Source organism: Nannobrachium achirus (genome assembly GCF_963921795.1).
Source record: "Nannobrachium achirus genome assembly, chromosome: 8".
Classification (NCBI taxonomy): Eukaryota; Metazoa; Chordata; class Actinopteri; order Myctophiformes; family Myctophidae; genus Nannobrachium; species Nannobrachium achirus.
This window is the reverse complement of record NC_137817.1, coordinates 12113423-12131374: the sequence shown is the minus strand read 5'-3', so window position 1 is coordinate 12131374 and position 17952 is coordinate 12113423. Positions and strand designations below refer to the sequence as shown.

General features: G+C 41.5%; 1 protein-coding gene across 2 annotated transcripts in view; it reads right to left on the bottom strand.

The window, feature by feature from the left end:
- Nucleotides 1–6604: 6604 nt before the first annotated feature.
- Nucleotides 6605–17952, bottom strand: part of bbc3 (BCL2 binding component 3) — a 12983-nt gene continuing 1635 nt past the window's right edge. The window contains exons 2-5 of one of the 2 annotated variants that reach the window (XM_080730926.1): nucleotides 17850–17952; nucleotides 16633–16816; nucleotides 10045–10268; nucleotides 6605–7033 (exon numbers count right to left, since the gene is read on the bottom strand). The exon at nucleotides 17850–17952 is cut by the window's right edge and continues 17 nt beyond it. In XM_080730926.1, coding sequence (XP_080587052.1) covers nucleotides 6938–7033; nucleotides 10045–10268; nucleotides 16633–16816; nucleotides 17850–17952 — 607 coding nt within the window. In that variant the 3' untranslated portion in view covers nucleotides 6605–6937. The remainder of the gene's footprint in view (nucleotides 7034–10044; nucleotides 10269–16632; nucleotides 16817–17849) is intronic. The other variant, XM_080730927.1, reaches the window with a different exon arrangement.

Here is a 17952-nt window from a genome sequence, read left to right as displayed (position 1 = left end):
GTCAAAGACTATAAATGTAGTGGTTGTTCAACCCACATGTAACCTTATATGCCGCACTCGGGTCTTAGTGGTGTATGACTCATACGAATGACCATACATGGGCGTATCGTGTTACAAATATGATACTACCACTATTCGTAGAATAATAGGTGCGTGTCCCAGACATGCAAATGGCCCGCTCACTTTTACAGAATCTTCTATATAAGGTAGCAATAACTGAGTGGTAAGGAGGGGGAAATGCTTGTCTCTACACTCTCCAACCCGATCTTCAGACCCTAGGAGAAACTGCAGTTGAAACTGTAGATCTTGTCAAACAGGTCTAACATCAGTCACCTGTGTAGTAGAGCAAGAAGTGACGCATCTTGAGACCCAGTTTGGTTTTATGTGCGGTTTTTAAAAGAAAAGTATTATAGATACTATTTGTGGAACTGGCTGGTGCCGGCATTTCCGAAAAACAAAAACACTGGTTTGAAAACTACAATTTTACCATTTAAATATTTAGCAGATGCTCTTATCCCGAGCAACTTAAAAGGTGTAAGATTAGAGTAAGTGGCATGGCCTTGTCAACAAATTAAACAATTTAGTCCTACAAAGTAATGTCTCAAGACAGATTTAGATCAAAAACATGTTTTTTCCCTCTTTTCTTTTTTTTTTACAACTAGGACATCATGTTAACATCAAACCTAGGATCTGTCTAAAACAGGGGTTCCCAAACTTTTAGCCCAATACCCAAAACATACTTTTGATGTCTCCTCGGGACCCAAACTTACAAAAACACCTATTTAGGTTAATAGTAAATAACTGATCTGCAAGGTCACAACGCATCGCAATGTGACGCGTTGTGAACTTTTAGATCTAGAATTTTCACTGTTTCATTATTTTTTGTAATGTATTTAGATTTTAACAATTCTGAATTAGTTTTGGTTTTGTGCTTTTTGGGTGAAAATATATTCTTACTCGTGACGCAATAAACACGGGTCCCGACTCCCGACCCACTGGCCAGGGTTTTATGTATTAGTTTAGTACCGAACAGGTAGGAAATTATCCACAGCATGTACTGTATATCTAGTATATAGCTTTCCTCCAGAGTAATATGCAGCTTTGTATGCCTGGGGCTCGGTGGAGGATTGCAAAGGAGAATGCAAACAAGCGAATAAAACCATATGGGTGATTATGCAGCACAGGCTGCCATTGCTCTTTTCTTTGGATTAGGAAAGGAGATTAATTATGGACTGTCCCTTTAAGCCCATTCTGGGCCTTTAATTAAACCTCAACCCTTATCTTCCTAACAAACACATTCACTCACACACACACACACACACACACACACACACACACACACAGACATCACTGCACTTTCACACATACATGTGTTTAAGCTTTCCTCCACTGCTTCATGCTGACTACTCTCACCTTTCACTCTTCATCTCCTGTTCATTGTTTAGCTCTTATCATATTGCTGAGGTGGAACCCAATGCTCATACACACACACACACACACACACACACACACATGCAGATTTGTAAAAAAAAAAAATGATGTAATATATATATATTTTTTAATCATATATTCTAGATACATTACGCATGCAGTGAAATATTCAAAAGCTTTTTTGTTTTATTTAGATTTGTTTATGGCATACAGCTCATGAATATCAAAAATCCATGTCTCAAAATATTACGATATTACACGAGACTACTCCCAAAACCAGGATTTATAATTCAAGAATGGGTACAGAGAGGCCGTATCTACGCATTCAGCTGAATGGGTAGAAGGTCCCCGGTTGGCGCCCTGGTCAATGTGTCCAAGTGTCACCGAGCAAGACACATAAATGCTCCCCGGGTGCTGCCCCCATGGTGCCCACTGCCACTGCTCCTGATAACTAGGATGTTTTAAATGCAGATGAAAATTCACGTATGCAAATTTACAGGGATAAAGAAATAAATACCCCAGGAGTGGGGTCCATATTATTGTACATCCTACTTTGTATCTCCTTTCTCTCCGTTTTCTGTACCTTATCTCTCATCTCTCCAGGCCTAGATTCAGGCCTGGATTTTCATCATTTTAGGGGCAAGGCCACTTGCCTTTGGTTATGTAAATTTTTTAGGGCACAAAGGCCAAATGCCAGGGCAGGAAGGCCATCAAATAAAACAAGTCCATTGAAAGAATTTGTTGAATTTAAGGGTTAGAGATGATAACCTAATCTGCAGTGAAATAGATAAGTGATGGTATTTACAATATGATCCATGCTCAGCCCTGCACCAAACAAAGTCACTGGATTGGTTTAAAAATGGGGACTCTGGAAAGTTACGATTTCAGAATCTCAACAAAAAACACTCGTGTCTACATGACAAGAAAGAGTCTACTGTCTACATATTGACAAGAAAGAAAGAAAGAGACAGAGGAGAAAGTGATACAGTCAGCTGGGGCATTAAGGCCACTGTGGCCTCAGGTCATGCCATTGGTTTGAAGGGCACAAGGCCAAACTGAGGGGCAACAGCCGCCATGGCCTCCATGAAATTCCTGCCCTGGTAGTATTGGTGTATTTTAGTTAAATACCCAACACACACAAGCTTCTGACGCTGCCACCCTGCTGTGTGGTCACTCTATCTCTTACTTGCTGCCAGCCTTCCACTTGGCAGCAAGTACCAAATGGTTGTTACTCCAACCAATCACATTGCTGTTGTGGGCGAGGGGATTTGTAATAGGCTCCTGCATGTGATAAGTACGTTATAATCCGGTAGTAGCTCATCCACTTAACTTGTGCGTTCATGCGTGAATGTGTGTGTGTGTGTGTGTGTGTGTGTGTGTGTGTGTGTGTGTGTGTGTGTGTGTGTGTGTGTGTGCCACTAGAAAATATATAATTGCTTCTACATCCCATTCTATGTACATGAATTCTAATACACACACTACACATATGTACCGGTATGTGTTTGTCTTTGTTTTGACATTATTCCAGGTAACAGAAAATGCGAGCATTTATTTATGTTGAGAAATAATTACAATCCTAAATTGTTGATATCTATCTCACCTTTGAAAGATACTTCTCGATTACACTCATCACGATAGTCTTATTTGCCCCATGGGCAGATGTTGGATATAAGCTTCATTATAATCCATTTTAATGGCTTATTATATAGGCCTACATCAATAATCCACGTCATAGCTAATGAACTCTCATGAAATAAACCCATTAAGACTATGGGGGATTTAGGATGGTAGTTATTTTGGGCATTATGGTTATTTGAGGCCTCTATAGTAGCAAAATAAACATGTATTTGTCCTTTGTCCTTTAATATGCCTGTGTGTGTGTGTGTGTGTGTGTGTGTGTGTGTGTGTGTGTGTGTGTGTGTGTGTGTGCGTGCGTGCGTGCGTGCGTGCGTGCGTGTGTGTGAGAGAGAGAGAGCGAGAGTGCATTCATGCACACTTCTTGACCTCATATCTGCTAATCCGTGGTAGTGGTCCCCAGATGTTATGGAGATAACTGTAGTGCAAAAATATTTTTTTTACAAGTTCATCTTAGAAGAATCTTTAAGGCCAGTGAGTTTCAGGTGGAAAAGATTTAAACTTCTACCTTTTTTTTCCAAATGAAAATGTAAAACGGGACCCGAACAGCACTTAAGGGTTAATTGATGACTCTTGAGTAGTAAATTCTTGGTTCACAAAACGAGGAATCGTTTAAAAACAGAATACTTTATATTTTATACAGCATTATGAAACGGCATTATAAACATACAAAAACGGCATTATAAACATACAAAATGGCCTATTTATTTTGATTCATCCATGCATGCATGTATCCATATAGCACACCACACGTTTTAATATATTGCTCTAATAGTGTTATATGAAAGAACAAACACAGGAATACATTTATTTTCTTTATTGTATAAAAAAGAAAAATGTACAAAATCGTGTAGAAAGTAGAAAATAGTTGAAAAAAACAGCAAATGTACTGCATGAGACTTGAGATTTAGAGACCACAGGAGTCTGTGGCAGTTCACCCCGTCACCAGGAAGTGCACTGTCACAAGAAAACAAAAGAACAGGGAACTCACAATAGTAGAGTTAAATATAACTATATGGAGTGGCCACCGGAAGTCATCCAGCAAAGGAAGCTGCAAGGCTTTCACAGGAAGTAACCTAGCGTACATGCTCAGAGTGCCAAGTTGGCATTCTCCAACAGGTTGTATTCCAATTCTTACTATCTGGGTTCTCGGAGAGTACAGCCGTTAGTTAGCATTGCAAAGTTTTCAGATAACATTTTACATTTTGTTGACAGCAGAGACTTCAATATCAACATACTGTATTGTCAAATTATTCACCAAGGCTAACAGCACAATGGGCTAACACAAAATAAAGGATTGATGCAAGGCTAAGCTATCTGGAAATACTCAAATGGAGGAGTCAAAACAATCGTCCACCCTGGGAGCATGTTTTTGTCCTGCGTAGCCTGGTATCTCCCTGTGTATCTGTTGTAATCTCACAGTGGTATCATAAAAAAAAAAAAAAAAGAAAGTAGAATCTGTATTGAAAACATATATATGGACAATATAGCTAAGGCCATGTGATAGTGGTGAAATTGTACAACAAAAAGCACACAAGAACAAGCTTGCCAGAAACCTATTAATTTCCCTTTTGGGCGGTTGGAAGAATTCAGGATTATATTGGGTTAACAACATAAACAGCAGTTCCAATCTGATGCTTTCGAATTAAAGTATTGGGGTGTTTAAATTTGGAGGGACTTAAAATGGACAGTCATGTCAATGAAATGGATCTTCTGTTCAGTCATTGTTAAATGTATTTGAATATTGCTAACTCAGCACTTTATTGCTGCAGGCCCTTTGAGCTTTACAGATTATTTTAAAAAGTAAATAATTGTTTGCACCTCAGTTTGGATGCAACTTCAACACATTAATTCAATTATGTCATACAATTGTCCTAATTTTAAAATTGCTAATATGTGTTCGCAGCAAACAGACTTACAGAGGTAATGACATAATGGCTCTTGTGATCAAATTAAGAGCACTAACAAAAAAGATTATTTTCTGTCATTTTTTCACAAATATCTCCAGCTGAGGTGAAGCTTTATCAATTTTATTAACATTTTAACAGAGTGTCTTAAATTGTAAAATGCGACATCTTTAACTAGTTCCAGCTTATTCAGTCCTGTTTTAACGCAACAGTTTTGGACTATTAAGTACAACATCATCCATAGTTTCAATTATGAATGTAAAGCAAAAAATAAATTAATTATCAAAATACAAAATAAAAGAAAAAGAAAGCTACAGTGGCTACTTTTCAAAAAATAAATTATGCTCCTAATGCGAGCTTCAAATGTGTTCTCGTGCTCTCCCAGACTTCAACAGTATATAATACAACTGAAAGGGTAATTTCATCATCATGGAATACTTCTCAACAATTGAAAGATCAAAATATTGTTATTATTATTTTAATTTAAATGTTTTTGCTATCAATGGAATACCACCTCAAATCCACTGGATTTAAATTCAAACTCATTCTACTGTTAACCAACGGTCGGTCCGAAATACAAAATAACTGCATTTGCAGCAGATCTCCCCTAACACAAACAGAGAACTCTCATTTCAATAAGTACTTCTTTTAAAGATCATTACATTTTCAATATTATTTCAATGTATCTCCCGAAATATATATATATACACACACAAATGATCAAGTAACTATAAACACTGAACACATATGGGTGAGGCCCAACAGTTATGAACACTGCCAACGGGAACAGTTTGAAGGAATGTACAGTGTCATGTCCATAACGTTCTGTGTGGGTGTGTATGAATGTGAGTCACAGAAATGTCACTGGAAATGGGCATAGGTGAAGGACATTATGTGAAGCGATTAATTGTCACAACACGTTTCGTGTGCATCTGTCTGTGTGTATAGGCGATTGTCATAATGACAATGATTAGGCCTCACACAAGGAGTTAACAAAAAGGCACATTGTCCAAAGAAATGGTTTTCGGATTGTAAGAGTTTTCACTCAGTGCTTTTTGTGACACCGTGGAACACAACAGCCTTTTCCTACAACACTGCCACAGCACATAAGATTCCTAACACGGCAATTCACAGTTTGCAAGAATGCAGCCACTCACCCAAGACATCCTGAACCTGGTACCCACGTCACATAACATGACGGGACAGTCAGTCATTCTGAGCATTTGGTTTGAACATCCCTGAAGCACCACGTGGGTGGGGTTTACCAAACAGCACAATACAATGAACAATCCCTGGAGAGATATTTGACGGTTAATTTCGCATACTTTATGTTAACTCACAAACAAACCTGCCTGGCAGCGTCTGAATCTTACAGACGCAGTGAACCCCACTCAGTTGGCGTTCAACCATGTTGAAACAAATTAATGTTTCGCAATAAAATAGGTCCAGATCTGGTGTGCTAGCACACACGCACACACAGTATTGTACTTGAGTCAAGCTTGCTACATCAAGAGCTTTCCCCCCGAGAACTTGATAAAGACAAAGAAAAAGGCAAACAAATGTACATGTACATAAAGACAAATGACAGCCAGCAGACTGCAGTCTGTACCAGCAGACTTGACAGACATACAGACTGTCACACTGACAGACAGACAGACAGACTGTCACACAGGTTCTAGTTTTCACAGGCAGCCCTTGATCCATCCCATAATGTGGATGGTGCCAGCACCTCCATTCGTTCTCACTGGAGCTTAATCTACCGCCCCCAAACAAGACAACTGTCCAGTTCAAGATTTGTCTTCAACTTTGTCTGCAGACCTCGCACCGCCAAAGCCACAGAGGTCCTCATTGGTCAGTACTGTTCTTCAGTCATGTGTGTGTTCACCACCACGGGCACGACGGCCAATCAGAGTCCCCGGCTGGGGCGAGTAACCATAGTAACCAGGCCAAGGGGAAGGGGGTTCTTATGTCAGCCTGTAGAGCGTGCTCAGTGTCTCACAGGCGAAGTTGATGAGCACCTGGAACACACCTCTCCAGTCCCGCCACTGGGGGGCAGCCTGCTGACAGAGAGAGGTGGAGGGACAGGCAGAGGAGACAAAGGGAGATAGAGAAAGTGATTGATAGAAAGAAGACAAATGGGAGAGAGAATCATTAGTTAACACATTGAGATCTGAGGCCGATTCTACAAATGCCTTCTAAATCAGTAGTTCTCAAACCTTTTGTTGCCAAATTGACATACAGGTATACAGTATATTCAGGGGTGTCGCACCAAATTCTGGGCCCTGGGTACAAGGATTCACTCACCCCCATGAATGTTCTTCATTATTATTATTACGCATTATTTTGTGCTTATTTTTAAAAAATCGTGAAAATTTGAATATTTCAAATCCTTCTGAAATCCTTTTGAAAAAACACTTTGTTTCTATGTCAGTGGTGCTCAAACTTCTTCATGTGAAGGAACCCCAAAATGATATGTATTTGGCCACGGACCCCCATCTCAAAATATTTAATTCCAGGGGCCCCCCAGAAGTAAAATTTGAGTTACAAATGTTCGCTTAAAAAATACACATATTCAAAGATTTGCACACATTTTCATGATTTTTCAAAAATAGCAGATCTACAAGCTTGTAGTGAGCTTGTATATCTGTTGCAGCGCGGTATGAAGTGACGCAGTATGAGCTTGTAGATCTGCTGTTTTTGAATAGCCAAGCCAACGCTGAAATGACACAGAATATGCTTTCTATGTTTTAATGGCTAACTGCCAACACATGTGATTATTCAAGATTTGGCCTTTTCAGCCAAGCTACAGTAGACAGTAAAATATGTGTATTTATTGTTGACTTAGTGACCTTTGAGGGGCCCAGTGTGATAAAATCTTAATAAAATCCTTGTGACTTTATGCCAGGGACAGAAGCAGTATTGTATATGTTTTTTGTGTCTACAAAGAAAGAATTTAATGGATCAAATATAGACTCAATTTACTGTATCTTCAAGACAAGACCCCCCCCCCCCCCCCCTACAGATATTTATTACCAGATTAGATCTTCAAGACAAGATTTTTTTCCCCCTACTACTAAGTCCCTGTCCCACTTTCACTGAAAGCAGTAAATCCATTGGCAATTTTCAATATTGGCATAATGTGGAGCCGTTTCGTCGATTTACAGAAAAAAGAGGGAAAAAATTAAAATGTCCCCACTCTCGCCCTGGAATAATTTACGTGAATATTCACCCATGGTTGGAGACTTGGAGTGGGAATGAAAGTGTCTAATTTTCGTAATGTATGACGGCTGGAACTTCTTACATAGCTGAAATTATATTGTTTAGCATTAGTGCCATTTTGCTAACTTTAATACATTGCATGGTCTTGTGTGCTATTTGACACTTCTCATGTGGGCATCACATACCATAGCCGTTACAGTAACCTGGAAACTGGAACAGACTATAGGGACCTTCTCCACAAAGGAGACCAATATGTGATGAATAGACTATCCACTCCATGTTCGGATATATTTCTATCCAGCAATACTATGGATTCCATTGGGAAATGGGCTTTATTTTCATCAGTGTACCATCCCACAAACAAACATTTGCTTCTCAGAGTATAATCATAATTACTGTGCTGTGCTCTTGATAGTAATTGATATAAACCAATATTTTAACAAAGGTCAAATGAAAGGTCTCTGCATTTGTAATATGCATGCATGCATTCATGCATGCACACGCACACACGCACGCGCACACACACACACACACACACACACACACACAGGGAAAGGGACTATCCAAAAAGAAGATAGAGAAAATAGTAATCACAGGTCAAGACATTGTAGGTGCGATAAAAACTATGGTTGACAAACAAGAAACATGTGTTACTCTGTGCGTGTGTGCGTGTGCGTGTGCGTGTGCGTGTGTGTGTGTGTGTGTGTGTGTGTGTGCGCGCATGCGCACGCACGCACGCACGCACGCACACACACACACACACACACACACGTACTGCGGTAACCTCACGTGCCAGTGGTTAACCCCCAAAGCCCCTCCCTCACCCCGTTCTTTTGTGGTAACATGCTGGTCTAGTTGTAAACAACACACACATTTCTCTCAGGGAGATCTGTTGAACACACACACACACACACACGCACGTGCATCGAGACAGTTCAATGAGGGCACCAACCCGCTATACTCTCATAAACTGTGCGTGTGTGGGTGTGTGTGCGAGTGCGTGCGGCTACGCTTGCACGATTCATCTGCGAGCGAGAGCCCTGTCAGGATGACGTCACCTTTGTTTATGTGCGACAGAGGGTTGGAGAGAGAGAGAGAGAGGGGGGGTTGGAGAGAGAGAGAGAGGCAGGGAGCCATGGGGAGAGAGAGAGAGCGAGGGGAGTGGGTAGAGGCTGACAACTGCTCACGCGATCAAGTGGGGGAGCGGTAGGAAGGGAGGGAGACAGACAGACAGACAGGAGAGGGAGTAGAGAAGAGAGATTGAGGGGGAGGGAGGCAGGCAGGCGGGCAAAGGGCGAAATACAGAGGAATAAAGGGAAAGATCATGGTAGAAAGAGTAATAGAGAAAGAAACATTAAGGAAGAGGAAAGGGCTGTCAAGTTCACCACTTTAGCTCCAGTCACAACAGTGATAGAAGGCTCAGGGATACCACAATAAACACACACATGCACGCACACACACACACTCATGTATTGATCGCATTTAACCCCTGGCCTCGACTGACACGCACATGTACTCATTCATGCACACTTGCATGTGCATCCATGCGGGTTAGCCGATATAAAGTTTATTTGTGGGGTTGCATTCAAGGGCACGAGAAGTTGTGCACATGCATGGCCGACTGGTATTTTAGCTTCAAGCTTTAGTGCCGGGTAAAGACTAAAGTCAATACCAGGGCTGCAGGCTATCAACACTAAATAAACTACTACAACCATGTTGCACATCTCTCTCCCGCCTCTCGGGACCCATAAGGGCACCTTTTTCCACACAAAGAGTTAAATGAACATTTAACAGGGGCACCAATAAAATGCTGAGTGATGTGGGTACAGTGGGGACATGATCTGTTGCTTACCGCTCTGTGGAGGAGGGCGGCGTTCAGGTCATCTCCGATTGCCCTCAGCTGACGGCCTACTCTCCTGGCCTCCGCTTCCAGCCCTGCCTCCTCTGCTACAGGGGCCCTGTGGTGGCGCGGCGCGGGTGGCCAGGACGGGTGTTCGTTTTCGGGCAGCAAATCCGGCAGAGGGCCTCTGCCCAGGCTGGAGGCCTCCTCCAGGCTCTCCTCGTTCTCGTCCGAATCTGCATGAAGGAAAAGCAGATGATTGAGATGGATTTTTAGTGTTCACCGTTCTCTAACGTTGTGTCTTTGGTCGCTTTTGTTTTTCTCTCTCTCTGACCCTCCCTCTTTCTCTAATTATGCTGTTTATCTTCCGTTCTGAATGTTAACGCATGTAAGTGTTCTACATTATGCATAGGGATAAATGGCTCTACTTAATTAATTCTTATCATCCCATTAGCAAATAGCACGCAACTAATAGGCCTTTACAACCTCCCACATGCAGATTGGTAACTAGCCAAGTCAAGGAGGTTCATGCACGTGCACGCACGCTCTCTCTCTCTCTCTCTCTCTCACACACACACACAAATGTGCGCACGCGCACCCGCACACACACAAACACACACACACACACACAGTCCAGGCTGCCTAGCAACAGAGACGTATTGTTTACCAGAAAAACACACAATAACACCCCAAACAGACACTGTCTCCCCCCAAAAAAGCCAAAGAGGCGTGATGATATTATGACTAACACAGTTGGGACACTGAAGGCACAGTCCCCTTCTTCTAACTGCTCGTTTTTGGGGGGTAGACTGATTACATGTTATTGGTTACTTATTTTCTTGGAACTTAGGGTGTAATCTTTTAATCTGCTTAATGAGTCTGGTATGGGTGAAGTGTGTGTTTGTATGTTTATGGAGTGTTTTTTTTGTTTTGGTAAGAATCGACACATGTACTGGAACTTCTGTTCAGGTCTGTACCCCATTTAAGTGAGCCAACCTTAAGATGACTCACACTAGACATGTTATCAGTGTTATCAACCCTTTATTGTAGCTGACGGTTAGTTAATGTAACTTGTTTCTGCTCTTTGGTTGTAAGTTTTTGCAATTATTACTGTTGTTAAAACACATATTGCAATGAAGAATACATAGAAAAATGGGTTTCTCAAACATATACTAATACTCATACATTATCACATCACACAGAATAACTGCTTTAATAAGTCTCAAGTGTAACTAATATAATATTTTGTATGCTGAATTACTATTCAACACTAGTTTTCAATAACTTGCATTACAGATGAGTTGGAAAGGCTTTTGCAATATAACATTTTCCCCTATATTCTATAGCCAGGAAGCTTTCTACAGAATAATTTGGGGTACCATCGTAATCTTCCTATATATGAGCTGAGTTTTGTCATTGACTCTCCTCTACTTGCAGACACAGTGCCGTTAGTCCAATCTCAGTGTAGCAAAACTCTATGTCACTGATTCCCCAACCTTTTCTGGATCAGGGCCCACTTATCTGACCACCTATCTTAAAGGCCTGTCCATACTTTCTCGAAATGTTCGGTGAGTTGGACTTTCCGACGTGCAAATTTCCGAACTCTCATTCGGTCTAATGCTTTTCAGAAGTCGCGAGTGACTTCATTTTGTAGTCGAACCGGACCTTTTGACCGAAAAGGGCGGTTTCGCTCAAAGCATAGACAGGCCTTAACACTTATCTGTTAAGTTAAGGTTTAAGAACATTATTTTAATGATCAATCAATCTACTGTGTTCTGGCTTGGATCAATGGAACTAAAGTACTTTATGAAGTCTTTTTTCAAGGTTTTGCATTAACAATACCATGACCTTATTTTTTAACATAACATTTTTTAATATTGTTATATGAGTGTTTGGCCAATTATTTGGTGGCCCACGTGCAATATCCTCATGGCCCCCAGGTTGGGAACCGCTGCTCTATACCGGTATGTCACACTGCCCATAGCAGCACCGGCACAGCATAGTAGTACCAAAACACCCTGATATCACGTATAGAGTTAAAGACACCCCCAGCAACTGGAACCCTGTCGTTGCCAAGAGACGTGGCACCCCTGGCAACCACAGCATCTGCTTCACTAGGAGGATTATAGCGGGTACTTATAGATACAGGTGATTAGTAGAGGGGGGAGAGGGGAGGGAGAAGAGTCATACTGTACAGCAGTGGTTCTCAAAGTAGCATCCTCGAGGGGGTTCTAGGGGGTCCCCAGCAAAATGAGTTAATATAACATCAAAATCGGTTTAACTACTTTAACCCTGGTAGCTTGTACATTAGCTATTTGAAACAAGCTCAACATCTCGTCGATCTGCTATTTTCAAAAGATAAAATAAAATCTTGCATGAGGGTCCCTGGAACAAAATATTTTCATATGGGGCCCAAATGCATGTTAATTTGGCGGTCCTTAACATTAAAATGTTTGAAGAACTACTGCTGTAGAGAACGAGAGAGGGGACAAGAGGATATAAAAAGATAAAAAGAAAGAAGCAAGCAACCGAGTGAGTGAGCGAGCGAGCAAGCCAGCGAGCAAGCGAGAGAGAGGAAAGAATTAGAAAAAGACTAGGCAAAAGGAACAGTAGAAAACATGAAATCTTTGGCTTGTTGCCAGGGTAACTCTAAGCTGGCACTCTTGGAGATGTTGTTGCCATGCTATTGGTGGACAGAACACGGACCAAGCTGTGATAGGGTGGACAGGATGATTGAGGGCGGGCCGGAGTTAAACCTGTCTGTCTGATAGGCTGAAAGACTGGCAGGCAGACAGACAGGGAGCTCACTGGTCAGTTAAAGGCAGATGAAAAGGAGGGGTTGAAATTAAGTAGAGAGGAGTGCTATAAAATTGAGTCTGTCTACTTAGAAAGAGCATTAAAACCCAGGTATAATAACTACAATGCTACAGTGCTCCCAAGCTCACTGTTACTTGACTGTTATGGTTGGCTCATGGGGGGGAGATGAGATGCACAACTAATTTACTGACATTATTGCAGATCAAGACACTGAGGGACTGATTCGACCAACACACTGTCTTTCTGAGTGACTAACTAACTGTACAATTTAGGCATTTAGCAGATGCATCCAGAGCAAATTACAAATGCAATATCGGAGTAATGAACCTTAGTTAACAAACAAGGTAAATAATCACATAATTAAGAGTGTCTAATTGTCTTTAAAGTTGTACTATGTAACTTTTTTTATAAAACAAATCTTAAAATTCTCCTAACTATTAAATCACAAAAGTTTTAGAAGATCCGCGCCGTGAATTTCAGCCTGTAAAGCCTTCTCTGTATGTAAACTGAGATCCTTGCCGTGGACCGGATCTCGCGCCAAAATTGCGTCATCACACTACCGGCCAATCACAGCGAGGGTTATACAACTGCCGGCCAATCACAGCGCATCTTGAAGTGGGGTCGCTATGGCAGCCATATTTGTTGTCGCCCGTTTGTACCATCCCTTCTCTAGGTAATTTCGCCTACCAGGCAGGGTGAAGGAGTCCGTATCTCTGGAATTACTGAACGCACAGGAACAAGGGACCCCTTAAAAGATAGATCTCAGCGAGGTGGAGGCAGACGCGGGGGTCTGAAGGTACGAAAAACGTCCGAAAGACGCGGACGCGACCGCGGTTTGCTATAGGGCTAATGACCACTAGTTGGGCATCTTACACAGTATGGCTTTAAGGGAGAAAATAACAACAACAATAAAACTGTCAGACTTGTTAACTGTCTGATAGAATGACTGTCTAGCAGATAAACTCGCTCACTGGATGTGTTTGTGTGATTTGAAAGGCCCAGAGCAAAAAGGAAGTGCTGTAGAATGTGCCTGTATAGACTGAAGCCACAGAGCTGAGGCAAGTCTCAACATGCCCCAGACAGGCTGCACAGCTGACCCACAGCCACAGCCTGAGAGCGCAAGGAGGGAGGAGCTTAGGAAGGGGGTAACTTATCTGTTTACATTGTTACACCTCTGTCATAATAACACTGCCATGTGTAAACCTGCTTTTCCTAGAAGCTGGCTGAACCATCCCGTGACAAGCTGTCTAGTACTTCATTCCTATCCTGTTCCTATCCTATCCTCATGCTAAACTGACTATGAATCAATGATTGAAGTGGGATTTGGTATCCATGTCACTGCACAAGGACATGATGATATTTAATTAGCTTTTTAATTAGTTTTTATTTGTTTATCAAGAGTGACTTTCAATGAGTGCAACAGTAAGATCTGACTTGATCAACAAGACTACAGGCAATGCAAAGTAACCCAAGAATCAGCGCCGCAAGGTCATTATCATTAAATATTAGTAACACTGATTTGATTCGGATAAACCAATCATCCACATAATGACGTTAAAGGCTAAATCAGACACTGAGCCCCTCTGTTGGGATTCCCGTGCTTATAATTCTGTTATCTGTTCCTACACGCACCTCATAATGCCAGACAGACAGTGTGCATTGTCTAGCGCACAAAACCGACAGCAGCTGAATAATGACCGTCTATGTATTGACTACTGTCTGACATCTCATGATCCGATGCTACAGCAACATGATAAGCCTGGTAAAGAAACTGTCACAGACGCTCCTGCATTTTCCCCATCACCCTACTAAGAAAGAATAGATGAAACTATAAACTATTGCCCCACATTGTATATCTGGTGAAAGCAATAACCATCTAAACTTAAAGAAGTCATAGTATCTGGGTGTCCCTGTAGCTCACCTGGGAGAGCCCGTAACATGTCAACTTATGGCTAAGTCCCTGGCCGTGTTCAAATCTGGCCTAAGGCCCTTTTCTGCATGTCATCCGCTCTTTCTCTTTCTTGCCTTTCCCGTCTCTAAATCAAAATAAAGCAGACAATGCTGGGAAATGATATGTATACTCTACATACACATGGTGTATATATACTGTAGTTTTTACGAAGACAATAATATCACATCTAATCCCTGTCTCTTGACAAATGTCACAAAGAATGCTAAACAGCCAATACTCTCCAGCCAAACAGCTGCCATGTTTATGTGAATCTGGAAGTGTGCAGGACATAATGGTTCTGCATTATCAAGTGACACCTACTACTTTCCCTTTAAACAAGAGCTATTGTTGCTGATGGAAAGTTAACAGTTGAGCAGGTGTCTCTGTCACATGCACTTGCATCAGCATAAGTGAATTACAACCAGGTTAATTACTGCCTGCCTGGTGAATAATTGTGTCACTCTACCAGCCACCATGGCAAGTAGATAGCCATAATATAAGGGTATTGTTATTATTGTCGCTCGGCTGTACACACTGTTAACGGTGTGTATTTAATTGAAGGCATTAAATGATTCTATTTTGCATTAGACAGTGGCTTCCCTCCCTATTTTAATATATTTCTATATATCTTTTTTTTATGTATCAGTCCATCAGCCACTGTGGCCTATTGGGCAAAATAAGTATATTTTCTGCCCAGCCCAACCTTAAGCTTAAATGTATTCTCCATTGCACGATACTGTCACTAATAAAATTAGTGACATCAATTGTGTGACTGTGATGGAATATAATAAAAAAGAAAAGAAAAAAAAACAATTAATGTATTTAATTAGTATGGCAGAATTAATTAATACACTGATTATGCTTTTTGCAGACCAACTGTTGACTTTAAAATACGTCTGTCTCTCTATAATGAGTAATGACCTCATATATTCCACTGTCTGCCACCCCATGCCATGTCACAGATGGAACTTTCCTATACAGCACAGAGTAAATGCCATTATGTTGGCACACACACACACACACACACACACACACACACACACACTCACACTCACACTCACACTCACACAGCCTTTGAAGAAATGTGTGTAAAGAGTTTTGTTCCGAAAGTAGACAACATTTGATCGCAGATCTCTAAGGAAAATGGTTAAAACCTAGATGTTTTAACTTTACAATAAAACACAAGTTATGCAAAAATATATATTTGTCTTATTTTAAGACAGATTAACAGTGGCTGAGTGACAGCCTTACATTTTTGTATTGCATAACTGGCGTGGAATAGTTTTCATCCACACTTTATTAGCTAATAAAGTAGCTAATAAAATGTTAACATCATGTTAACTCAAATCCCACAAATGATTTTTCTTTTCCTACTCTGCCAAAAAATACTGCCCAAAGTATCATCACTTTAACCTGTTCAACCAAGTGTTTGTGATCTTAATCAGTGGTTCCCACATTTTTAAGACCCAAAAAAGAACTTCGGCGTTTGCCATATTGTGAGATCTTTTTACTATTATTATACATGGAAATATAGGCCTATATTACAGTTTAGATTTTTTTTAATGAACTACTACTTTTGAAAAATGTTGGAATAGTTTATACTTGGTGAGAAGTTGTGAATTATTTTTTACACTTTTTCACGTTTTGAAATATTTGTATTTATTTATTTAATTTGGGAAGCGAAAAAGAAAAAAAGGGGATATTTACTCGTGAGTCGTGACCCATAAAAATTGCTCCTTGACCCAAACATAAAAATTGCTCCGTGACCCAAACACGGGTCCCGATCTAAATAGCGAAACATTATTTCGGGTAAGAAGAACGGCGCCTTCTACCTGTCCTCTCTCCTCTGAGCTGATCTCCACCTCCGCCTCTCTCCTCCCTCTGGCTGTGCGATGGCGAAAGTGGAGGCGATGACGACGGAGATGATGATGGAGATGTTGGTTGGGGTTCCCCTCGAGGCCCTTCTACCGCCTCCGGGAGGAGAATCCAAGGCAAGGGGCAGGGCAGGTAGAGAGCCTGGAGAGGGTGGAGGAGAAGATGGTGGTGATGTTGATTAGGGTATATATGCAGGGTTGCCAACATTGGACAGTCAGAATTCAGGAGACTTTTGGGGGGTAGTTTGGGGGGGCCTGAAACTCCGATTTTGATAATTTTATTAGGCTTGCTTTACTCGCATTGGAAAATGATGGCAATTTCTGCAATTAAAACGCAAAAAGTAGGTGTACAGAATTTGATTTGACTAAAGCAATGTAAGACAAATCTGTATTAATATTCACTACTTACAGTAAGTGAATATCTCACTATGATTACAAGCACTGCCCACGGGGGGATTTGGGGGTCCTCCCCCCAGAACACAGTAGATGTAATTTCCTGTGTTCTGGTGATATTTTGGAGTTTGATACCAAATCCAGGAGAAATGACACGGAAATCTTCCAATCCAGGAGAAATGAGAATTAAGGAGCATGGCAGGAGTTGGGGTCAAAATTCAGGAGACTCCTGCCAAATCCAGGAGTGTTGGCAACCTATGGGGTGGTGTCGGGGGCGTCACAAGGGGTAGGAAAGTGGGACTGAGTTACTAGGGCCCAAGGTGGAGGGGCCCTAGTAACTTTAGCTATTGAAAAATAGCAGATATACAAGCTCACAGCGCGGCACCGAGTGCCGCGCTGCGAGCTTGTAGATCTGCTATTTTTGAAAAGTCGTGAAAATGTGTGCAAATCTTTGAATATATGTTTTTTTTAAGTGGACATTTGTAACTCAAATTTTGCTTCTGGGGGGTCCCTGGAACTAAATATTTTGAGATGGGGGGGTCCTTTACATGAAAAAGTTTGAGCATCACTGACATGGAAACATAGGTTTCTTGGCACACATTTTCACGATTTTTCCAAAAATAGCAGATCTACAAGCTCGCAGCGCGGCACTCGGTGCTGCGCTGTGAGCTTGTATATCTGCTATTTTTCAATAGTTAACATTCATGGGGGGCCCGCAGTGAATCCTTGTACCCGGGGCCCAGAATTTGGTGTGACGCCCCTGGCCAAGTGTGAGGTCTTACCGAGCGGGGCAGCTCCATGCGGCAGGTGATGTGGCGAGGAAGGGCGGCGCCCCGTCCTCCACTTGCGCCTACATCTCCCCCGCTCTCGATGGTCTCCGCACGG